Raw genomic sequence first — 25,003 nt, forward strand, 5'->3', positions numbered from 1 at the left:
CCCCCCCCCCCCCCCCCAAAATTTTTTTCAAGAACAGAATGACAAATGTCATTCAATAAGGCCTCAATTTTGTAATAAAACTAAGTCAGTTTTAATTGTATGTAATAGACGTGGAATGGTTATATCTGAATGCGTGTCATAGTTTATCTAATTGCTCATTTGTAATCAAATATGAGGATTTTGTTTTTTAGTAACTTTTGAAGAAGCGAAGAGCAGTTAGTAAAAATAACAACCAAATTGAGCCTTGATTCTTTTACTGTCTTGAATTAGTGTGGTTGCCTTGTATTTTGTTCCTTGACTTCTGGTTATGACTTATCTGTTCAGGAGGAAATTAAGTATTCTATGGTATGATTTGGATTTGCACTTTTTTTCGGCTCCAGTTGAATCTTAACACGTGTTGCGGTGTAGGTTTAAAGATGTTAGAATTGGTGAGCCCTCCATGACGATCAATGCAGTCAGTGAAAAAATAAATCCCCATACATGCCGGTTGTCAGACATGACGTATGTACAAATTGTTGTTTCTAAATGCATTGCTAATTCCAAGGTGGAACTATTTCATATAGGCATGATTGTTATTGTTTTATTGTCTGCTGTGATAACAACTAATAGAATAATGAGGATTAGTGCATGTTGGTCTGTTTTATATTATTAATATGCTGTTAATTATCAGGTATGCTGCACCGATATTTGTCAATATAGAGTACATTCAAGGGAGTCATGGGCAGAAAACTAGACTGGAAAAGGTACATCAGATGCTACTATGATGTGTGTATAATGTGTATTGATAGGTGCTTTGGATGTAATACGAAATCTGTTCCTGCAGAATGATCTTGTTATTGGAAGAATGCCTATCATGTTAAGGAGTTGTTGCTGTGTGTTATATGGAAAAGACGAAGCTGAACTTGCGAGGCTTGGTTTGTACTCATTGAACTCAGAATAATGGCAGTTGCTTTTCTCACTCCCTTCCCCTCTTTATATTTATTGTTTTTCATTGTCTGACATTAGGTGAGTGCCCCCTTGATCCTGGAGGATACTTTGTCATTAAAGGAGCAGAGAAGGTAATTCAAACTATCTTGATTGTTTGCTTTCTTTTTACTTGCCTCACATGTGCACCAATAGCACTGTCACTAATATGCTCACTCATTCACTATTACATGCTTTTACCTTGTCAGCTGTTGCCATACATAATATTCAATTAATATTCATGTGGCCCAGAAATCTGTAGTGAAGTAGGCTGTGAATTGTACAATGAATGGTTAAAAATAAAAGAAATTAGCAGGGTTGTTTAATTAAATTATTCTAGTTCTACCTCTTCTGTTGTAGTACTTTGGATGGGACCCATTAGAAAAGGATCCTGATCTTTTTGGTTTTTAGAGTTACAATTGATTGTATTTTTCTGGACATTATTAGATAGGAGGATCAAGTGATCATTTAAATGTTGTTATACTAATATAAATTGTACAACTGAAAAAATCTAAAAAGAATAATGCATTTAAAGTGTGGATTTTTATAATTTGTTTACTTTCAGTACTTGTTTTGCACACTAGCACATTTTTTATGTGCTTGTTACTTCATTTGTTGTGCTTCATGAGTTTGATTGGTCTGGAATAGGCTTATTGACAGTTGTCTATGTTTTATCCCTTTCCTTTTCAAATTCTTTTTTCATTGGTACTGAATTTGTTTTTCCCTTTTCATGATAGTTTCTCATTATTGTAATTTTCTTGTTCTCTTTCTTGATAGTTTCTTTTAATTATAGTATTATGATTCTGCCAATGTCTTTTAGGTGATTTTAATACAGGAACAGCTTTCCAAGAATAGAATAATCATTGATGCAGACAAGAAGGGAAAGTGAGTTGTTCTTCCCTTTTTTACACCTTTCTAATGTTTGATTCTTCCTTGATCCTTCTTCATTTGATTGATGATTGACTCTTCCACTCCCTTAGCTCTTTTATTATATAGAATACTAGTGGTTTCTTGGTTCTGCATACGAGTGTGCTAGTAAGGATTTACTGTAAGTGAGGCGTAGAAGAACATAGAACAGAGGCTAGAGTTTGTCGTTTGCCTAGTTGTTGTTAAAGTCATTATCTAATTCATCATATGTTGCATTGCTTTCTAACCATCAGAGAGTTTGTTAGCTAATAATGAATTAACATTGGTCTAGCTTATAGCCAGTTAGCATTGCTGCTTGTTGGAAAATATGTTTTGAAGCTCATGATCTGATTGAGAAGAAAATGGTGACTATAATTGCTGCAATGAAATTTTAGAATGTAATGCTTTTATGTAATAAATAGAGTATTTATGCATTCATTTTGACATTTGGGATGAGCAAATATGGGCTTCTGGTTTCAAATTGACTGTAATTATTTTGTTGGCATTTTTACTTGGTCAATATGTCTTTCTTCTGGCATATTATTTTAGCTGTCACTATGTTATATTCTTGTCGATTTCCTAAACCTACCGCATTTGTTCTAATTTCTGTTGGTACTACTTGAATCTTTGATTTGTTTACATGGAATATCTTGTTTGTTTCCTGTTCTCTGCCTCCAGTATAAATGCATCTGTGACAAGCAGTTCAGAGGCAACAAAAAGCAAAACAGTTATTCAGATGGAGAAAGAAAAGATATATTTACTTCTCAATCAATTTGTGAAAAAGGTCTTGTTGCATCTTACTTTTTCTCCATCTTTAGTTTCCTTTATTTTCTCTTTCCTTTTTTTCCGAAAGTGTTAGTTAGTGTTACATTATTAGACTTCAGTTTTTGCTGAGTGTTATTTTTCTATAGATCCCTATTATGGTGGTCATGAAGGCAATGGGGATGGAGAGTGATCAAGAGGTTGTGCAGATGGTTGGTAGAGATCCTCATTATAATGCCGTTCTTTTGCCTTCTATAGAGGTAAGCTATTTGGTTAATTGATTGTAATTTGTATTATTTAGAAGATTGGTAAATAGCTTCTTGAAATATCAATTGCAAATTGCTTGAATGCTTATTAAAAGAACGTTTAAAGATGTATATTTTCTTACTAAGGGGATAGCGATAGAGTATATTTTCTTATCCAGACAATATCTATATATTGGTTAATAACAGTTGTATGGGATATAGGTGCAGTACAAATGCAATGTCAAAATTAGAAATGATTTGATTGATAAAGAAGTGGAAGTTGAGGGAAGGGTGCCTTGAATGGTTTATTTCATTTGCAATGTAGATCTATGAAATGCATCAATGCAAAAGAGTAAATATGAGTGTGATAGAAATGAGGTAGAAGGGGACAGAAAAGGACTTTGGTAAAAGTCTTGAAAGAGGGATTTAGTTCTAACAGTCTTGAAAGAGGGATTTAATTCTAAACTCCTATGGAGAACCTTATGCAGATCTCCTGGTGGGATTCTTGAGCTGTCAAGATTTCTTAAGAAAATTGAAAAGCATCTCATCTCCACCCTTTATTATAAAAGCCCACCTTAATTTGTATTGAGCAGCATTTAGATTTCAGAAATAAAATTATGATTTCTAACATATATCCTATGCATTCGATAACATTTTCTCGGTAATTTTTAATTTATGTTCTATACTCTTCCACAAGCACGTCCATTCTAAATCCTGCATTCTGTCTGTGTATCCCTTCCTACACAATGTCATTGAATGTCTGATCCTACACGGATTGTGATTTTGGTATCAGTTGGCCTCAATTAGTTTTGACATTTCATAAAATCTTGTTCCCTCCTTTCTAGATCAGATTGTTACCTAATTTGGTAGTCTCTTCTACTTCTATGGACACTGATTATTGTATACAAAATCCTCATTGAACTAATTTCATGATGTATGTGTTTCATTTTCGTGATACATTTCATGATTTATTTGTTAAGCATTGGCATCACGAAAATCATCTCCATTTGTTATTTTAATTTTGTATTGAGAAGTTTTTACTCTGTATTCTCAATTTTTCTAGAGTCATTATTGTCTTCACAAAATGGTCTTCTTTTTATTTTTATTTTTTAATTTTTTTCTTTCCAGGAATGTGCAGGAGTTGGCATTTATACTCAGGAACAAGCACTGGAGTACCTAGAGACGAAGGTTCACTACTCTTGCTTACTTTTGAGATAAAACTTATGAATTTGGCTTTTTATGTCTAGATTTCAATGCACTAAATGGAACCTCAAGGTTATTGTCGATGTTTATGTGTTTATTTCACTTTGATTGTAATCTGCAGATATTTGTTACTTTAATGCAACGTTTTCAAAATGAAAATTCTTTGATGTGCCTTATTTTATAAATGAATGTATGAGTCTTACTTTAATGAATAAAATCCATAAGTATTATGAAGGACACGTTAGGAATATGATTAATGTTGATGTCCTTTTGTTTGTAATTTTACCAACTTTTGTGCCATTATGTGTATTAGAGGTTATTTCCAGAATGTTATTGCTATTTTTCTAATTCATGTGTCTTGCATGTGATTCTATTTAATATTTCCCAAAAGGACTCCACGTTATTGTTTTCTGGTAATCTCTTGTGTTGATTTTAAGATTCAACTTAATCAATGTAAAAAATGGTGTTTAAACTAACATGGGAGGAAATATAGATTGCCGAAAGTAGAATTAATTATTGGAGTTATAGTACTATCACAACATTAATTCTAGATTGCCCTGATGTTTTAAGATTGTGAAGGGTGGTTAGGAATGGGGGATTTATGGAACAATGGTAAAAATTAATCCTAGACCACTGAGATGTTTAGGATTAGGACTGGTGTATGCTAAGGAAGCTTAAGTTTCAACATGGCTTGTACGTTGAATATTTAATTTACATTAAGGATTGGCAATTTGGTCTTTTCTTTGGTTGAGTTTGCTATCCTGCTCACTTTTTAAGCTAGCCTTGAGCTCCACTACCCTTATAAAATTTCAGCTCTGCTATCCTGCTCACTTTGTAAGCTAACCTTGAGCTCCACTAACCTTGTAAAAATTCAGCTTTTTCTGTGCGTATGAGCTCTATTCAGTGTTTTTATGATTCTAACTTTCATGATTTTAGTCTGCCTCAAGCCAGAGGAAAAATATTTCCTAGTGCTCCTTTAAAGTTGCTTTGCTGGGCTAATTCTCTGACAATTGAAACCCTGTTTCTATGAAGTCAACTCAGGGACGAGAGATCAGCTTATATTGAACTGTTTGGAGGCACATGCATCAGATGATGCTGAGTTGTCAGAAATTTCAAATGCATTGCTGTTGCCAATGAGTCCCTATAGGATAGTATGTGCTAATAAAAATGAGCTGCCGTATACACTAAATGCTGCTAACTCTGACTAGCCTTATTAGGCAAGTTAACTGAACCAAAACCAAGCTTGGGCTGATCATTCTGGTTGATCCATTTGCAGTCCCTATACAAGGAGTTTCTTAACTCCATGAAGGTCGCTGTAGTTGTAAGACAAGCGCTTTTTTTTTTCCCTGTTTGTGTTAATTTTTTACTCTACTTTCTCTTTGTTTGGGAATCAACTAGATCATGAGTCACAATTAACTCAAGTGTTCGTACTTCCTCCAATCAGTTCAATCCCCTGCTTTGTGCATGCCTGTTCACCAGTAGAATTTGGCTGAATATCCTGATTTTTAATGTTTTTTTCTCGTTATTGTAAGCATTACCTTATTTTGTTTGGTATCCTATGAAAGCTTTCTCAATAAATTGGAGTCTATTTGAAGTGTTGATGCACCATTTAGTTTGTGTTTTCCCTTTTGCCATGTATTAACTGTTGTTCAGATACTTCTGGTTGGTTCAAATTTTCATGCTGGTTGCTTCCTTTTGCAGGTGAAAAGAGTTATGTACACTGGTCCTGCATCTGAGAAGGTTTTTCTTCCTCCTTAGTCTTTCTCTGCATAAATATCCATGTGTATTTATTTTTTTTCACATGATTGAGAGCTTTTGATCAATTGAAAATGAAAAAAAGTTCTATGCTGTAGGCATTTTTTTGCTTAAATTAAGTTAACAAGTTAATTATTCTTTAATATTATATATATATATATATTATTTTATTTTTTTTTTTTTTTTCTCTTGTAGGAAGGAAGAGCTCTGTCTATCCTTCGAGATGTATTTCTTGCCAACGTTCCAGTAGGTTTTGTTTCAGAATTTGAGTTCAATCGCAGTATTTGACATCAACAATTATTTACATATAATTTTCTCCTTTGTCTAGGTGCGTTCTAATAATTTTCGTCCAAAATGTTTGTATGTTGCGGTAATGCTGAGAAGGATGGTGGAGGCAATTTTAAATAAGGATGCGATGGATGACAAGGTAGCTGGTTCAACTCAATGTGAATGGATATTTGTTTTTCAGTTATTGGACAGTGTGGAGGCACTACAAGTTTGGTCAGAGAGTCAACCTTATTGTGTTACTGCATAACTAGGAAAGTACTCTGCAAATAGCAAGAACTTCAACTCAAAAATATTACTAGAAGGATTTGATTGATCAAATCTAAAGGTTGACTATATGTATACAAGTATTAAGTGTGTATCTATCATAAGATGCTTAATATTAAGCACTAGAATTCTATCTTATTAAACCTGTGCCTGCTCACTCTTTCAGAAGATTACATCTTACATCTTTAAGTTTACTGGAGCAACTTTTCAAAGTTGCAGCCACAGAATCTTTAATCCCCTAGTCAAAGTACTGTATAACCTTTATCTGTTGTGACCCAGGCTACCCATGAACAAAAGGAAAGCCACATACCCTTAAGTTAAAGCATTTTGCATCAGGGCATTGCATATTTACTTATGGATTTCTATGCCAGGAAACCGGACCATCCTTCATACTAATTCACTGGTATTTGTTATATTCCTTTTCCATGTTTGTGAAGCAAAGCAGGTGTCATGGTGTGTCATAGATCCTATCTATTCATGAATTCAAGGAGCTTCTGGAAACATTGAAATTGATGAATATGTTAGTCAGTAATGCATGTAAGCTTACTTGTGCTTTGGTATATAATGGTTTTCCCTTTTTTATAGGATTATGTGGGGAACAAGCGTCTAGAGCTATCAGGACAATTAATCTCTCTGCTTTTTGAGGTATTGTTCAGGATTGTGCTTTGTTCCTGAAAACCTTATGTAAGTGTGCTGTGTGGTTCTCAATGTTTCTCTCCTGTCCTTGATGACTTCTTAATATAATAGGATTTGTTCAAGACAACGATTAGCGAAGTGCAGAAGATGATTGATCTCGTGTTATCAAAGCCCAGCAGATCTAGTGCTTTGGACCCTTCTCAGGTAAGTGGCGGAATCAGTATATTCAAAACAAGTGCTCTTTCATATGCCAATGCAATTTTGGATGCTTTAGGAATTACTCATGCTTTAAGTCTTGTCTTTCACCATGTGGGATTTAGCAAAATCAATCTATTTTGAAGTGGTGGTAGGTGGAATTAAGGATGTGGGGAGGGCATGGACAAGGAGAGTTATGGATCATGAAGGAAGATTTTTGATGGCAGAAAATGATGACTATCTCTGTTGAGTCAAATATTTTAGTGTCCAGTTAGGCTTTCTGCAGATTCTTTCAAAACTTGAGCATTCTTCAACATATAACAATTGCTGAGTCATGGTCAGACCAGAGTCAATACTCAAGACTGGTTGAAAGTCCAGCTTGTCTGACTGTGTATTCAGTCAAGTTTTTTTTTTTGCTTTTCTTTTTCTGGTTTCTGAAGTTGTCTGTTTAAAGACAAAAAACAGAGCATAGTCAGTCTGAAGTTTTAATTGGTGTTTCACACTAACAGCATAATGAACTGGAATCAACATTAGGACTCATTCAATGTAAATAGCCCCTCTCATTTATAGTTTCTATTATGAAGATAAACTTGCAGACTTGTTGCTCTACCAAGAATTTTATATTCAAGAATAGCCTAGGTTTAGGAAAACAACATTGCTTATTTGACCAAAAATGTAAAAGCTAGTTCTACGTATTAATATATGTATTTTATCTCCATATGCATTTTATATTGTATTGATCTTTTCATTTTTGGTTGAATCTGTTTTACCAGATTTGCATTTCATAGAAAAATTCTGAATCCATTGTAAGCAAGAATTTTTTTTATTTGTAGTTTTTACGTAGTAGAGAGACCATTACGTTTGGGCTAGAAAGGACCCTTTCTACTGGTAACTTCGATATAAAGCGTTTCAAAATGCACAGAAAAGGCATGACACAGGTATTTTGCATTCCCTCAATTGGTGTTAATCTATTCATTTTTTCCTTGTATTTTCTTGGTACGGAATCAACTGATGGAAAATCTTGTACTGATAGGTGCTAGCAAGGTTATCCTTTATTGGGACTTTGGGCTATATGACAAAAGTCTCACCACAGTTTGAGAAGTCTCGGAAAGTAAGTGGACCGAGGGCCTTGCAACCTAGCCAGGTGAGGGTTATGTCTCTGCACTGCATGCAAAATACATTGTTATATGCATTATTGTTTGGATCTTGCTTATTCAGTTTCTGTTGTTTCTGCCTGTTTATTTATTTCTAGTTCTTTTTTCTATTCATTTAAATTTCTATAGTGGGGAATGCTTTGCCCTTGTGATACTCCTGAAGGTGAAGCTTGTGGACTGGTTAAAAACTTAGCACTAATGACTCATGTTACAACTGATGAGGATGAGGGTCCTTTGATTTCTCTGGTATGTACTTTTTCATTTGAAATTTCTGTCTGTGAAGTTGTTGTCATAGTAATAACATCATGTTAAAAGTAAATATTGAAGAGATATTTCACTGATGATATCAGTCTTTGGTGCTAAAATATTTTGATTTGCTGCATTTTTTTTAGTAAAATGCAAATCTAATGGGTGATATAAAACAAATATATCAAATAATAGGAATGTTTTTGGTTTGATTTGGATTTTTTGGTATCTCCTCAATTCTAACCTTACTGAGCTTCTATGTTTCTTCAAATATGAACTGGGCTACTTCCAGAACCAAATTACTCCCTGCCTCTCTTTCTTTCCAGGTTGGTTACTTGGTTTGTAGTTTCATCACATTAAGTAATCTCAAAATTTGGAAAAATAGAAAATCTCTGCAAGGGATGAAAGGAATTTGAACGTGAAAGAAGTAAAGAAACCTTTTTAAATTGAATCAATAAACTGATAACTGATAACTGATTCTTTCCAAGAATGAGTTGAAAAGTGAAAGAAAAAAAAAAAAACAGAGAAATAAGAGAAAGTTGTTGCCAAATTCGGCTGGAATCTGTGTAAATTTTTTCTTATTTGCAGCTTAAAAAAAGGTTGGGAGGGAAAGGGTTAAAAAAAAAAAAGACTAGAATTGTTCAAAAAGAAAGCAAAAATAGGAAAGAACTTAGAGAGGAAGACCTGCAATGTTACAAGGAAAAGAAAAACCTAAATGTGGAGCTGATTGTTGATGGTGGCGAGAGGCAGTGACGGGTGCTGGGGAAGGCCAAATGAGATAGAGACAAGAAAAGACATAATTGAGCTTGGAGAGGATGAAATGTGAGGTCCAGAGCAGTACAAAGAATAAAGAAAAGAGATTTATATCAAGAGAAACAAATACATATAAAGAAGAGAAGTTAACTTCAAGTATGAAGTAGTATGAATCTAAATGTGATGCGATATTAGTTAGTAACAAATATATTTCATACATTCTTTAATTATTTTAATATTCAGTCAGTATGCATCTATAGAAACTAAATATCAGAAATACAGTTCATACCATGTTAATACATGGCTATCATATTGCTATTACATCTGTCATCTTATTTTCTGCATTTTTTTTAATTTTTTATTTTTTTTTATAGTGTATCAGTGATCACAAAATATTGATGGGTATTCTAGTTAACATTTTATTTTATGGTCATCAGTTAGTTATAATCTAAAAAAAATTTGTTATCTCATTTTATTATTATAGTTATAATTTATAAGGGTAGCGAAAAGAAATAAATTATTTCAATAATGTAGAGCATTATATGGAAGACATCTCAGCCAACATTGCATCTTGCTTGTGACTAAATTTAGATCCAAAATTTGAAGAAGATTATTGTTTTGCATCTCAAACTGAATTCTTTGATGTGTCATTGACCTAAGTCATACCTATACGTGTATGTTTACATTTTAAATTCATTGAGTATATTTTTGCTGTAATAGTGCTATTGCTTGGGCGTTGAAGACTTGGAGCTACTATCTGGGGAAGAGCTTCATACACCAAATTCTTTCCTAGTTATATTAAATGGGCTCATTCTTGGCAAACATAGACGGCCACAGGTGCTCCAATGTTCCTTAAAGGCAACTACTATTTATATATATATGTGAACGTCAACTCATTGAACGATTATGTTAAAACTCGTTTTAGCTTGTTAGACAAATGTTTGTTCTCTTTGGTGCTTACTGTAAAGATATACTCACTGAAAAAAGATTGAGATACGAAGTCTTGGTCAGTAGAAATTTATATATTAGTACGCAAAAGTCAGCCCAAGTCAACTAAACTTTAATATCAATCTAGTTGCAGACTTTTACATAATGTAATTTTACTCTTTGGTGCTTGATTTAAAGTGTCGAGTTAACGAGTATTTTCTTGCTACTTTGTATTGTCAGCCTTTACTTGCATTAAATCACTCTCGTGCACCAGTGCATACCTGTGACTATATGTATGTGTTCTGTCTTATGTTCATTTGTTTAGTACCTGTTTGGTTCTACTTCTGGATTCCTCTGCTCTAGAGATCTGCCTATTAGCCTTTAGCTTCCGTAAAAGCTGTAATAAGCTTTGAGATCCCAAGCTTAAGCTTCTAAAAAGATCTAAGTGAAAAGCTGATAAAAATATATAATTAATTTTTTTTTTAGGAAAAGAAAGAAATCTTGGTAATTTTAATTACTCTGATAGTACTTGTCCAAAAGCTTTACTTCAAAAGCACTTTCTATTGCAGCTGCAGCTTGGCCAAATTAGATCTTATTCCGTCCTTTTTTCTTTATTATAACATATCCATCACAATGAACTTATTTTGGCTATGCTGAACTTATAAGCATGTAGCTTCTAACTGCCCTCTCTCATTAAGGCAAAATACTTTGTCTCATTATGTAGCCTCTCTTTTTTAGCTTGGTAGGTATACTTTGATTATGTAGCATTTTAAAACTTTCCTCTATTTCGTTTAACCCGCTCCATGATATAAATTAATTTTTCTTTAAATCTTTGAACAATTGATTTTATATTCAGAACATAAGACTGTTAGGAACTTCTTGATGATTTTTCAATTCCTACACATGTGTACTTGTGTAGTAAAATTTATTATATATATAATATAATATAATATAATATAATATAATAACTTTGTTCCACTAGTTCAATAATATTCTCTTTCCTTTATGTAGCATTTTGCTGTGGCTATGAGAAAGCTGCGGAGAGCTGGCAAAGTTGGTGAGTTTGTGAGTGTCTTCGTAAATGAGAAGCAGGTAATGTTCTTTCACTTTAAAGCTACTCAATTGTCTTGAGTTTGATATTTGTTCTTCAAATTATATCATTTTCATTCAGTTTCTATAATTATGCTGTCTGCATTTATAAACACTTTATACAGATGCCAAGAATAAGGTCAACTTGCAAATGTATCTCAGCTTTTCCTTTTAAATGGCTAGATTTTACCAGAATTTATATAGTCAAGTTAATCTTTGGAGTAAATACTTTTCTGTTTGCTAGTTGGTAAGGATAGGTTGTTTGAGTTAGATACTCTCTATTACTTTTTCATGTAACAATAATCAATGCATCCATCCATAGCTGCATGCTGTACTCATATATTGTGCATTTTACACACATTAATGGTGATGATAAGTGTAATTGATTGTTTTTGGTCCAAAAGGTAACGGAGAGAAGTCATATCCTATGTGGACATATGGTTTTGGGTTATCTTTATTTTATACTTTTTCTTTTGGGGATGATCTTGCATGAGTGAACTATGCCTTTTTGTTTGTGGGATATAGTTTCCCATCTATAGCTCCCTTATCCTTGCAAAATCTGATGAAAGTAAGGGTCAAGAAAGTCCTTTGAGCAGCAGGAACTATTGTAAATATTCACTTAAAAAAGTCTGGTCGATCCCCTTTGTGCTTTTCTATTAACCCTGATACAAGCCTGTGTTTATTTCTGATTGCCTTATCATTGTGTTACAGGAGTTCTATGTTTCTTTGTTGTTGTGTATGTTTGTGTGTATTCTGTAATTTTTGAAACATGTGTATCTAAGAGGGGTTGGGAATTTGAAATAAATGGTACAAAGTAGACAAAGAATCCATTACATGAATAAATATTCAGATTCCCAACTATCACGAGAATATCAAAAAGCAAAAAACCTACAGAGCAAAGCAGAAAAGATGAAAGATTTTATTTCAATAATTATGTGATGAGATGGTATTCAGAGAAGCTGCGGGTGCTTGAGGTTCCAAAGACTTATATCTTTGATCCTCTGGAAATTAACATGTCTTTTTAGGGGTATAGTTCATAATGAATGATGGCAGATTGCTCAAAATTGTGTCACTTAAGGGGAAGATGCAATCAGGGAACAAGAGATGGGTAGATATTTTTGGGAAAGATGGGAATCAACTTGGGGCTTGAGAGATGAAAATACTGAAAAGAGTTCAGACATACTGATCTAGGAGGGATAAATATGTCAGATGCGTCCTTGAGTAACATGTCTTGATTTAATTAATAAATAAAATAATCCCCACCCCCCTCCCCCTTTTAAAAGGCTGGCTTCACTATGTCATCATTTGATGGATATATTTTGTAATTCTGAGTCCCACTGTGTCCATGTTCTAATCTGATCCTTTTGAGAACTGTCTTGTTGTTGTCTCCATATTAAATTGTATTCATGTGCTGTGATTACATTGACATTAGAGAGTAGGCATCCACTAGTGCTTTTCTGTGTTCTGTGTGAATTGGGTTTTTTCTTTATGTCTACAGGCTAATGGTGATTTTAAATATTTTACTGATCATGATTAATAAATGTTGATCAGCGTTGTGTTTACATTGCTTCTGATGGAGGTCGAGTGTGTCGACCGTTGGTAATAGCTGACAAGGGAGTATCAAGGATCAAAGAACACCATATGAAGGAGTTATTGGTATGAGTTATGTTTCCTATATTATCCAAGGAGAATAATGTTGTTCCAAAACTAATTCAACTTTTTTGCTCGTTAAGGATGGAGTCCGCACTTTTGATGACTTTTTACGTGATGGATTGATTGAATATCTTGATGTCAATGAGGAGAACAATGCTCTGGTTTGTTTCCAAAATGTTTTAAAAGTTTGACATTCTGATGTTACAGTTTATAGATAATGACTTTTGAAAGCATGATTATCTGTTTATAGATTGCTTTATATGAAGGAGAGGCTACACCTGAAACAACCCATATCGAGATAGAGCCTTTCACGATCTTAGGTGTTTGTGCTGGGCTTATTCCATATCCTCATCATAATCAGTCACCAAGAAATACCTATCAGGTTTTTGACATTACTTTCTGCTATATTGAACGATGCATATCTGTGAACTGTAACTTTTGCTCTCATCTTCTCTAAATGTTTGTGTATGTGTAGTGTGCAATGGGGAAGCAAGCAATGGGAAATATTGCATATAACCAGGCAAGTCATATTATTTAGTATTCTATTAATCTTTATTTGTACCTTAGAGCAAAGAGTCCTTGTATTTCATTAAACAATACAGTTTCCTTGAATGCATGAAGAAATTTATGGAGGTTTTATTAGTCTACAACAAGCATCCACTATTTTCCATAAGTTCTGCTTAACTTAAATGTTAATAATCTGATCTCATACTGTGCAAGTTATAGGTTCGCATACACATATAAATACAAAGATGACTTTGTTTTTGAGAAATTTCTCTGCTAAACTTGAGATAAGCTTTTGCCTTATCCGTTTAAGGTGTTGAGTTGTTAAAAGTAACGATTACTTGCCAAATGCTGCAGTTAGTGCAAAGTCTTCTTGCTTGTTTGCTTTTTGTTTGTTGATTTGTTACTTTTAAAACTTGATTAGGAATGTTATGCTGAGATATGTCTCCTTGCTAGATTTTATTAGTTTTTAGTTTCATTTCATATGTTTGAGTTTAGCTTAAAACCTTTTGTTCATATATTTCTTTCAATTTTTTTTCTTCGCTGAGGTGGTCTCTTTATGCTGTAGTTGTGCCGGATGGACACATTACTATATCTATTGGTGTATCCTCAGCGGCCTTTATTGACAACGAGGACAATTGAACTGGTCAGTGGTCTGTATGTTGTTGATTATAGCACACCTTTTTGTCCTGTAAATTGACTGCTTTGCTTTCAGGTTGGATATGATAAGCTTGGAGCTGGTCAGAATGCGATTGTTGCTGTGATGAGTTATAGTGGGTATGACATAGAGGACGCAATTGTCATGAACAAGTCTTCTCTAGACCGTGGTTTTGGTCGTTGTATTGTGATGAAAAGGTATGCAACTTTTTCACCCTGATGATGACATTTTCTTTATTCTTCTGATTGCACCTTCTATCCCTGGATGGCTTGGCAATTAGCAAATCACATATTTGTTATCCTTGTTATTCTCTATTGAATAGGTATTCTGCCGTTAATCAAAAATATGAAACTGGTGCATCTGATAGAATACTTAGGCCACAGAGAACAGGACCTGGTTCAGAAAGGATGCAGGTAATAAATGTTGATACGTTTATTTAACTTTCCCCATTGCATGATGAATTGTATTTCTTACATCTCCACTGCTTAAAAGCATTTTTGGTCTGTTCACACAATTGTTTTGTTTGATGACATCATATCTTTATTAAATTATTCTTCATTGTTATTATATTAGTATATTTTTTGTAACTTATGTCCTCTTCCTACGTCAAGCTGTAGTAGTCTAGGATTCTGTTGGTTGTGATGTGTTATGTTATACTTCCTCCTAGGTGAGAGCATTGGGTAGGCTATAACTGACTAACTAACCGGAGCTGACTGCGTTTGGCTTCAACAGGTTGGTTGATCAGTTTCGGGTCCCTCCTCACATAATGGATGGCAATTTTAATTATTTCACTTTCTAAATTTACCCTTCAGGAGATGGCATTTAAATTTATATACACTTCCAATCTGTTCAGTAGACAGGATAGCTTTGGAAAATAAACCCTCTTTAAGATTTCTATTTTCTTACTTGTTTATTAATCAGTGACAGATAAAGTAAAAATCTGCTAAAGTGTATAAAACACAACGTGGACGATATCCCATCTCCACTCATAAAGCAATGAGAACTGTGAATGATCTGGGTCCATTAACATACTTTATAGAGTTATAGGATGGACCTATGTTGCTCGGACTCAGGTAGCTGTCAATTACTGGTATGTATCTAGATGCCTGACTTGTCAATTGCCTTTGAACTTAAGACACTGAACATAAATGGTCCGAGAGAAGGATTTTGTTGCGGAGGCTTGTTTTACATGTACTTAAGTATAATATATACATAAACATACAGATTTAGTTACATGAATTATTTGTTTGATTATGAGAGTTAATTTCAATTTAGGTGATTGTAAGGGATGGTGGATATATGGATTTGTTTCCATGCATATGGTTAATGTGAGTCAGCTTATTTTGAAGGGGAAGTATGAAATTTCATGGTTGCACATTTGAGGACAAATTGGAAAGACAAGCCTTGTTATGCAGAATATGACCATGTTTAATTTTATCAGCAATAAAATGCAAAATCCTGCAGTTAACTCTCTTTTCCTTGTACAAGTGAAGAAAGTTGTTACCTCTGCTCTGTTCAAATCTACTCTCCCTCTCACACCTTTACTCTCTTCTCCTTTCATGTTTTTTCTTTTTTTGATAAGTATGCTTCTCCTTTCACCTTCCACACATTCTATTATAGTTTGCTTGATTGGTACCCAAAAGGGATCAAACCTTAACTCCCTGAACATCATATGCTTCAATGGTGAATCAAAAAGTAAATTGTCTCTTTTATGTCCAACTTTAACTGGTTTTAAGTTAGAAGGTAGTCATTGCCTCACGTCATTATAAGCTGTGCAGGTTGGGAGTAACTAGATGATGCAATTAAAAGGAATATGTCAGCTGCTTGATTCTTTGAAGATACGTATAGAGACTTCAAACTAGAATAATGAACCTTTAGAAGGAAGAAGCTGTTGAAGTTTATCAAATTTATTTTAAGGCATTGAACACAAAACCAATTAGTAATAGGTGAAGAAACCTCTCTTATGTTTATTTAAAGAATCTGGATTTCCCAAACTTAGTCAATGTGAGGTTTATTTTTATCACCACTGCGCTTAGCACTCATCCTCATGTGTAGGGATATAGGAACTATCATGTGGCATATACTTCATGTGTAGGATAATGAGCCTATTTTATGGCATGTACTTCACACGTAAGCATAGCAAGGCTATCCAGGAGGGGCCAACAGGTAGAGCTTGCTCTCATACCTTGCTGAGTCTCCAGTTTGAAACCACTTGACTGTGAATTGACAGTATCTCTCTTCTATTTAAGGATCCAGGATACCACTCATTCAATCAATTTCGTATTTGTTTTAATCACCACTTAACACTCTCCCTCATGTGTAGGAAAATAGACCTATCCCCTGGCATCTACACTGTAGAGATAATGGTTTTATCATGGCATGGATTTAACACGTTGGCATAACATGCCTATTTATGGAGGCTCCAACAAATGGGGGCTAAACTTGTGAAATTATGTCAAATATCATTATGAAGCATTCAAATTGAAAACAATTGGCAATAGGTGAAGAGATCTCTCTTTTCCTTATGGACCCAAGTTACCTTAAATTTATTTAATGTGGGATTATTTTCATCATCACTTAACAAAGGTGAATTGTTCAGAGAAGACAGTACAATTTTTGAATTCTTTTCTAGGTCATAAAATCTAATGAGGATGCAATTGGTAGTAGTGAAGAAACAGACACTTGTCTTGTGTTTGATGTTTGAAGTGCCTCTTTAGACTTAAGTTGTCAGAAAACACTTTTTGTGTTGGAAGCCAGCATTGTTTGATGCAAATCCAAAGAAAGCTGAAGCAATATTAATGGCTAATTGGTTTTAGTTTTCTTACAGTGAAAATTAACTAACAACCTCCTAATATTTTCCTAAAATCCCTTCTTTCTGCACCTTATTGGATCCCTACATATGGAGGAGCACATTAAACTTTGTTGTTTTACGCTACTCAGACTCTCAAGAGTAATGGATAATTTTGAAATATAGCTCATTATTGTAATTTTTGAAAAGTTTAACCATGGTACCTTTCTGCACACAAGCACTGTTTCTGGTTAAATTGGATTATTTCATAATTTCCATCAAGTTTCAATTGTGAAGTTCTTTATGTAGATATTAGATGATGATGGAATTGCTACTCCTGGGGAGATTATTAGACCAAATGATATCTACATTAATAAGGAGTCCTCTATTCATACAAGAGGATCTCGTGTATCTTCAGAATCTCTACCTGATAGGTAAGTTAATTGTTTTACTTTCCGGTAGATCTTTTGTTGCTCTTTTTTTTTCTTTGTATGTTTCTTACCAATTTTTGATATGCAGCGCATATAGACCTGCTAGGCAAACATACAAAGGTCCTGAAGGAGAGTCTTGTGTGGTGGATAGAGTTGCTCTTTGCACTGATAGGAACAGCAATCTATCTATTAAATTTTTAATACGCCATACACGTCGACCTGAGGTAGGCAATATTAATTTTCCTTCATCACAAATTCATATCTTTCCTGAGAAAACTGAATGTTGACCTTCTTGTTTTCTTTTCATTGCTCTTTTAATACTTATTCACTTAGGTTGGTGACAAATTTAGTAGCAGACATGGCCAGAAAGGTGTTTGTGGCACTATCATTCAGCAGGAAGATTTCCCATTTTCTGAGCGTGGCATTTGTCCTGATTTAATTATGAATCCTCATGGTTTTCCAAGGTAATATTTTTTTCTTAGTTGTGTAATTTTTTGATTGCAATAATTAGAATCTAAGGTATTCACCCCTACAGCCTTTTTCCAACTCCTGCTGTCTGTCAAAGATGCATTTTAGAATTTGAAAAACACCTGAGAAAGTGTTCTCTTTTTAATACCTCTTTGTATGGGGCTGATTGGAATGCATTAACAACTAAATTACATCGTGGATAGACTTAAGCATGAACCCTCCCCCCACCCTTCTGAAAGAAAAATAAAAAGAGCTAGTTATTCACTTCCTGAATTCATGTGCTACTTTGTGAGCTATATCTTGCTCATGGTTGTGTATATAACATTTACCGTCGGTGCATCTAGTAGAGAACTACAAGTCCCATTAAGCTGCATGTACAGCCAAAACACAGGAATGCCTTTTGCTTCTCCGAGGGTTACTTTGCATGCATAAGAAGAATGATGGTCCTGCTATAATCAAAGAAATATTTATGTAGGTTAGTAACTGTAATGTCAGTTAAAAAATCAAGATAAAATGCATAAGAATTCTGCATAAGCGGTCCTTCAACCTGGGTGCAGGTGTAAAGGGGGTTGAATGGGTGAGCTATTAGCACAGTTCTCGTGTTGCACTCTCTTCTTGCATTTTTTATTTTTACCTAGGATTTCAGTTGCTACTGTTTCGATATGAAGGCAAAACAGGTTGGTGTACCTTTCTCTCTTTTTTCTCCCTTAATATTTTAATTGTGGGTAAAGAAGTATGTATGGCTAAAATATGAAAGAGTTACATGGAACATAATGCAAAGCCTACTGAGTTTTATTCTCATTGAAGCTAGTTAAAGACATTTCATCATTTTTTTTTTTGTTTTTTGTTTCGTTCCCCTCCTCCCTTCTTCAACTATTTTCGTAGACCTCTTAAAAAAAAAGCCTATTTTCCTAGACCTCTGTGACATATTTATGCATAACTACAGTGAAAGAGCATGTATGTTTAAACAGTACAAAATTTTGTGCCTTTTGTACGAGCATGTGTTACTTTATGCCTGTCTGTGTGTTTTTCCATCAGAAAGGCAAATGCTGGCCACAAATCATAAAGTTCTTGTTCAAAATGTTATGGTATTGATTTTTGTTCACAATATTCAGTTAGCATTTCAAGCTTTTAACTTGTTGATTGATGCATATTGATAATTTTTTGTTATTGTTAGTCGAATGACTGTAGGTAAGATGGTAGAGCTTCTTGGAGGCAAAGCTGGAGTATCATGTGGTAGGTTCCATTATGGTAGTGCCTTTGGGGAGCCTAGTGGTCATGCGGATAGGGTTGAAGCTATAAGGTTACTTACCTACCCTCCTTCCCCACCCCTACCCCCTCCTCAATGACAGTTCATTCCAAGCATAGCAAATTCATTTTCTTTTTACTTCCCATCCTTGTAACAGTGAAACCCTCATCAAGCATGGTTTTAGCTACAATGGCAAGGACTTCATTTATTCAGGTTTTGCTGCTTATGCTTTATCCTTCTTCCTCTCCCCCTTTCTTGAAAGTTGAAACCTCCTGGAGGTGGCAAGATTAATAGAGTTACGTCTCCTATTTTAATAATGTAATCTATATTAATAATGCATCTTAAATATGTTAACAGTTGGAAATAAAAATAACTAGAGTTTCTAACTTATTTTTTCAGAGGTCACAAATGTATTGAATTCTTTGCAAGAGAATAGATATTAAGAAGCTATCCCTATTGACACCCATCTTTAGTGATGTGGATTCATCTGTTTTGGCATTCATTGACAAACCAACTGACAATAAGTTATAGTTTGATAGAAAAATATCAATATGATAGTGAATTTATAAGTGCATATGGATGTCGATGCATGTATGATTATAAATGATATACAAAGAAGATAAAAACAGAAAATAGAGAATTGAAGTAATTAAAGATTAGAGAGGGAGGCCTCTAATTGCTTTTCTTATATTTTCATATGTTTCAGGAAGGTACTTTTCAGTCAATATCACTGTATAGAAGTGCATTTTAGGTTCTTGATTTGACCTTTTAGCCACTGAAATGTACTTTCAAACTCTAGTATGACACATGACCAATTCCTGAAGATTTTGTCACTGCAATTAAAAGAATGGAGTAAATCAGATCGAATGTCATAATCAGTTGGAAGGCAGAATTATGTGTTACCTTTACCATAGTTATTCAGGGGCCTTTTTTAATGCACCTTTCTGGATTAATCAGTGACCTTGGATAATTCTTTGAGATCCTGCAAACTTATTATTTCTCTGTTCTAGATATTCTATATACTGATATCAGTTTTTGAAATGATAGAATACCGACATCTCTAAGTTTTCTTCAGGTATTACAGGTTGTCCACTGCAAGCATATATTTTTATGGGACCAATTTACTACCAGAAGTTGAAGCATATGGTTAGAGTTCAATTCTTTATGCTATTGTACATCTTTGTTGATCCTGTAACGTGATTTGGAACCAGAATTTGTTTTGGACTTTCTTTGTGTATAACACTGAATGTTGAATTATGGGTTGCTTATGGCTCTGGGCATGACAAACTGCCTTACTTCTTGTGCTGTCCTGCTCCTAAACATGATAATGCGTAGTGTAAAGAACTTGGTTATCACTTGAACTTAAAGCATATAGCTTTGTGTGTCACACCATGTACTCAGTCTATGGCCAGACTGTATCCATGGAACAACTGACGTTCCTTCCCTGTTTCTATTCTTTTATTCTCTGATGCTCATTGTTTTTCTTGAACAAAGAAGTAAAGCCAAATATGAAGTCTTACATGCCTAATGTTCAGAATTTCTAATCATGAAGAAGACAAAAATGTTCAATTTTTCGTAAATGAAAATTTTGAACCTTTTTCATTCCTTACTTATATTTAAACCCTATACTAAGCACGTGAGATGCCTTTATCTTAATAGGGCCTCAAGCTGAAGATATTTTGATTTTAGTATATTACTTTGATGTGTTGATGTTGCATGCCACACAGCATTTTATGTTTGTTTAGCTTACCTCATTCTGTCTAATACTTTGTTTCCTTTCTAATTATTTATGACCGTTAGGTCCTTGACAAAATGCATGCCAGAGGTAATGGGCCTCGAGTTATGCTAACTAGACAGCCTACAGAAGGGAGAGCTCGAAATGGAGGTTGTTCATTTTTTCAGTTTGATAAATTTCTCTGTTTTTGATTTTACCTTGAGAAGTATTATGTTCTAATAAGAGTGTGTGTTTTTTCCCAGGGTTACGAGTAGGAGAAATGGAACGTGATTGTCTAATTGCTTATGGTGCTAGCATGTTGATTTTCGAGCGCCTGATGATTTCCAGTGATCCTTTTGAAGTTCAGGTATTTGATCATGCTTTTGGTGGTTGCAAATTAACGTATCAAATTCTACATGCATGTGCCGTTTCTGATTTGTTTAGAATTTTCAAACATTGGAATATACAACAATGTTTTTTTGTATTGCTCCAGAAATAGCAGCAAAATTAACAATGCTCTGGTGCTTGTGTATATCATAATTTTTTCCACATGTTACTCCATGTTCTGTTTGAAAAATTCACTCAAGCATTTATATACTTCATCATGCTTCCATTGCTTACATCCAGTCGATAAAGCGTATTTGCACAACTGCACTATCATCATATCCAATCCCAGCTATAACAAGTGAAAATTTGGCCTTCTTGCTTTCTTGAATTACATTTGGTCTGTTACAGCCACAGGTTGCAAAAGTTGCTTGCTTTTGCAGTTGGGAAAACCTGTAGCAGAATTCCTATTGAAGTTGCTCTTATCAAAACGTTTTAGTTCAGTTTAAAAATAGTTGTTATTTTCTTGTTTCATAACATTAAATCATTCAGTACTTGTGAATGCCATTTATCTGTCATTTTCTGGTAAATGGACAAGTGCGATGCCTTTCTGACGTTTTGTACTGCTGAGATTGTTGATTTTAATGAGCTTAAATCTTATAATAACCATCTTTGGAACAGGTTTGCAGAAAATGTGGTTTGTTAGGATACTACAGCCATAAGCTGAAAACTGGGATTTGTTCTTCATGTAAAAATGGCGATAATGTTTCTACTATGAAGCTACCATACGCATGCAAGCTTTTGATCCAGGTAAACTTCGAAAACATTGTTGTACCAGTGAGGTGTTTGAAATTATTATGTGACTAATAGATATACTACGTTGTACAAGGACCTGTTTAACTCAAACATCCAATCTACATTAATAGGCTTCAAGGGCATTTGTTTATTGAGCTTCATTGTTCCTATACCACTTGTTGATGCCTTAAGGGTTTAACATGAGACTTGTTAGTCCCACTCCTAGTCAGCACCATGTAGTCAAAGGCATGCATTTCACTACTTCTGCCTCAGTTGAAGGGGCAGACAGCTCATTAATTTGGCCAATTATTCCCGTTTCCTTCTTCAAAGTAGAAGTAACATGGCATCCAACCTAAGTTGTTGCCTACATAATTTTATCTTCTAGAACCATCTAATACAACAGGCATTGGAGTCGAGTCCTTAGCCAAAGAGTGGTTGGAACAAGAAATTGTAAATCACTTATGTTCTTAAGCTTTCTGCTCTAAATATATAAGAAATGGACTTAACTGTAAAGGCAATTTGCTTATTTGTTTTTATTTTATAGAGCTGAAATATTCATATGATGCTCTTTTCCTGCTGTTGCTTGGTCAATGAGTTACAGCTGAAAATGGTACAAATGCAAACTGTGGTGTCATAGGAGGTCAATCAGTAGGTTTCCAGTTTCATGTAACATTTAATAAGAAAACATTATCTATTTGTTCCAAACTTTCAGTAATGTTCCATAAATTGTCAGAATTTTGGATAATGAATTAGTGTTTTTTAGTCTAGTGTTTGCTACAGTTAGTCAAGGTATTTTAACATATTCATTTACTGGTCTCATTTCCACCTTTTACTAGCATGCATTAAGGACTGCAGTCAGTATTGAGTTTCTTTGTTCAGCGCTTTGTATGCTGGCTAACAAACCTTATGCTTTTAGATTTTAAACTTTTTAGTTTACTTTTCTCATGTGTGAGTTTATCCCAGTTTTCCTATGAATTCAGCCCAATGATTATTGAATGCCTTTTCTTTTCTTGTATTCGTGGTTTCTTATGTATTGATCTCAATGATTTCAGTTCCTTGTTTTCCTCATGCTCTCCTAGTAACATTCCTACCATTTCATGGCATGCTTTCAGGAACTCCAGTCAATGAACATTGTGCCACGTTTGAAACTATCAGAGGCTTGATCTGATGGAAATTTTGCTAATATCTTGATTTATGAACCGGAGATAATGGACCCAGCTGGTATGTTACATTGAATTTTTGGGATCATATCCAGCTATCATTGCATATGTGGTATGAAATGTAGCTACACAGTGATTCAAAAACAGATGGTTGGAATGTTCCAGCCGGTTGGCTGTTGTTTTGGAGGAAGATTGCAGCTGCCCGTTTTTATGCAGGGAATAATTCTTAATTTTGTAGAACTGGCGTGTCATCCAAAAGATGTGTTTCAAGAGTATTGGCGAGTTCAGGCTGATTAGTTGATGTCCATGTATTACCTGCAGCTGAAGTAGAAGGGGGGTTATTGTGGATGGTCCGGCTAGCCTACCTGTACCACCTCTTATAATAAAAAAGTAAGGAGTTTTCTCAAAGATGAGCTGTTCAAGCCCTGGCAGCCGTTGGGTAGTGTATAAGGGGCATGATTTGCATGTATTGATTATGATACAAGTCTTGGTTGTACTCAAAATGTAAAAACGAAGAATAAGTTACTAATAAAGGCTTTCAATTTGTGCCTCTCTTTGCCAATCTGTAAAACCATTTTATATGTAATGCTAAGCTTAAAGTTGCCATCTTTTCACTTTGTAAACATCCTTAGTGATAGTAGTGCTTTTGTGTGATCATCATCCGTATACAATCAACTCTAGCTTTAAGGGCATTTGATACCCTGCAAGTAGGGAACTTTCCTTGTAATTTAATTGGATATAATGTGTTTACAGCATTTGGTTTGTCAAAAAGATATGAGAAAGTATTCTCATTGTAAAGTGATTACAAAGAGTAAAAGGAATATCAAACCTTTTTCTTATGGATGCAAAGTCACTTTCCCTCTGGAAAGGGAAAGTTACAACTTTTATTTTTCCCAAATTATCCTATCCATAACAACCTTTTCTTCTATTTTCTTCTTCTTTCTTTTTCTCTTTCTTTTTTTGGCTGTTTGTAGGAACCTTAGCTGTTTACCTACACATTTTGGCCAAAGGTAGAGATCTAAATCTGATTTGTTGGGTACATTTGAGGGGTCTATCTATGTTTGCCTTGCTTGGTTGCTTGGGTTTTAGGAGTCTTGGAGTGAAAAGAGGGAGAGGAAGCCTTCACTCTTCACTTCAGTCTCGTGGCGAGTGAAGGATTAAAGAGAATGGAAATCCTCTACCCTTTATTTGTTCCTCCATTGATGACTCCTTTCTATTTTCTTGCCACCTGTCTTATAATTTATTAACATTTCTAATGGTGTTACCTTCAACAGCATTAATTAAGTTTTTAGCTTTTTTAATTTTTCAGGTTTTTTAATTTTTTAGGTTATCTTTGACAAATATAAGCTAAAGCTATAGCTTATAAGCTATTTAATAATAAAAAAAACTACTGCTTATATCAAACGTTTTTATATAAACCCAATCGTACCATTAGTAGCAATTTTTTGCATCTAGTACTTAGCTATAAACTCAGGAAAAGAAGCTATTTTTGGTGAGGTGTACAAACTTAAGCCATCTCTTAGACAAAATTGTTGTTTTCGAGAGAAATGATGAGACTTTTGAGAGAAAAGTGGAGATGGGTATGTTGGTCCCATTCGAGTGTTAGCAAGGAGGTCAATAGTACTAAAAAATTTTAAGTTTAGCCTTATTGAGTTGTTGAACTTGTAACCAATTAAAAAAAGAATGATGTAAAGCTTATAATAGCTAAAAGGCACCAAGTAAGGAATGGTAGAGGGAAGTGGACAATGCAAGAGTATTTACAGTGGTTCGATCACGTTAACCTAAATCCATTCCCTTGATCTGTCAATCAAGGATTTTCAACCTAACTTTACTATACTAGTGGAATTTACAGCTTCCACCAAGTTTTTACAAG

At 34.4% G+C, this 25,003-nt stretch overlaps 1 protein-coding gene across 2 annotated transcripts in view; it reads left to right on the forward strand.

Moving 5' to 3' along the window:
* LOC18587075 (DNA-directed RNA polymerase III subunit 2) overlaps window positions 1–23,738 on the forward strand; it is a 27,215-nt gene extending 3,477 nt beyond the window's left edge. Inside the window, exons 4-38 of one of the 2 annotated variants that reach the window (XM_018129546.1) lie at window positions 409–501; window positions 671–743; window positions 824–914; window positions 1,006–1,058; window positions 1,784–1,848; window positions 2,548–2,653; window positions 2,781–2,891; window positions 4,005–4,064; window positions 5,781–5,819; window positions 6,030–6,080; window positions 6,163–6,261; window positions 6,972–7,031; window positions 7,134–7,226; window positions 8,051–8,155; window positions 8,251–8,361; window positions 8,501–8,617; window positions 10,091–10,207; window positions 11,309–11,389; window positions 12,938–13,042; window positions 13,120–13,200; window positions 13,290–13,421; window positions 13,515–13,559; window positions 14,112–14,189; window positions 14,259–14,398; window positions 14,524–14,614; window positions 17,299–17,423; window positions 17,509–17,644; window positions 17,754–17,884; window positions 19,066–19,191; window positions 19,295–19,350; window positions 20,213–20,283; window positions 20,938–21,022; window positions 21,115–21,218; window positions 21,857–21,985; window positions 23,083–23,738. In XM_018129546.1, coding sequence (XP_017985035.1) covers window positions 409–501; window positions 671–743; window positions 824–914; window positions 1,006–1,058; window positions 1,784–1,848; window positions 2,548–2,653; window positions 2,781–2,891; window positions 4,005–4,064; window positions 5,781–5,819; window positions 6,030–6,080; window positions 6,163–6,261; window positions 6,972–7,031; window positions 7,134–7,226; window positions 8,051–8,155; window positions 8,251–8,361; window positions 8,501–8,617; window positions 10,091–10,207; window positions 11,309–11,389; window positions 12,938–13,042; window positions 13,120–13,200; window positions 13,290–13,421; window positions 13,515–13,559; window positions 14,112–14,189; window positions 14,259–14,398; window positions 14,524–14,614; window positions 17,299–17,423; window positions 17,509–17,644; window positions 17,754–17,884; window positions 19,066–19,191; window positions 19,295–19,350; window positions 20,213–20,283; window positions 20,938–21,022; window positions 21,115–21,218; window positions 21,857–21,985; window positions 23,083–23,133 — 3,211 coding nt within the window. In that variant the 3' untranslated portion in view covers window positions 23,134–23,738. Of the gene's footprint in view, window positions 1–408; window positions 502–670; window positions 744–823; window positions 915–1,005; window positions 1,059–1,783; window positions 1,849–2,547; window positions 2,654–2,780; window positions 2,892–4,004; window positions 4,065–5,780; window positions 5,820–6,029; window positions 6,081–6,162; window positions 6,262–6,971; window positions 7,032–7,133; window positions 7,227–8,050; window positions 8,156–8,250; window positions 8,362–8,500; window positions 8,618–10,090; window positions 10,208–11,308; window positions 11,390–12,937; window positions 13,043–13,119; window positions 13,201–13,289; window positions 13,422–13,514; window positions 13,560–14,111; window positions 14,190–14,258; window positions 14,399–14,523; window positions 14,615–17,298; window positions 17,424–17,508; window positions 17,645–17,753; window positions 17,885–18,445; window positions 18,884–19,065; window positions 19,192–19,294; window positions 19,351–20,212; window positions 20,284–20,937; window positions 21,023–21,114; window positions 21,219–21,856; window positions 21,986–23,082 lie in introns of those variants that run through there. The other variant, XM_018129547.1, reaches the window with a different exon arrangement.

This window comes from Theobroma cacao, chromosome 10 (genome assembly GCF_000208745.1).
Source record: "Theobroma cacao cultivar B97-61/B2 chromosome 10, Criollo_cocoa_genome_V2, whole genome shotgun sequence".
Classification (NCBI taxonomy): domain Eukaryota; kingdom Viridiplantae; phylum Streptophyta; class Magnoliopsida; order Malvales; family Malvaceae; genus Theobroma; species Theobroma cacao.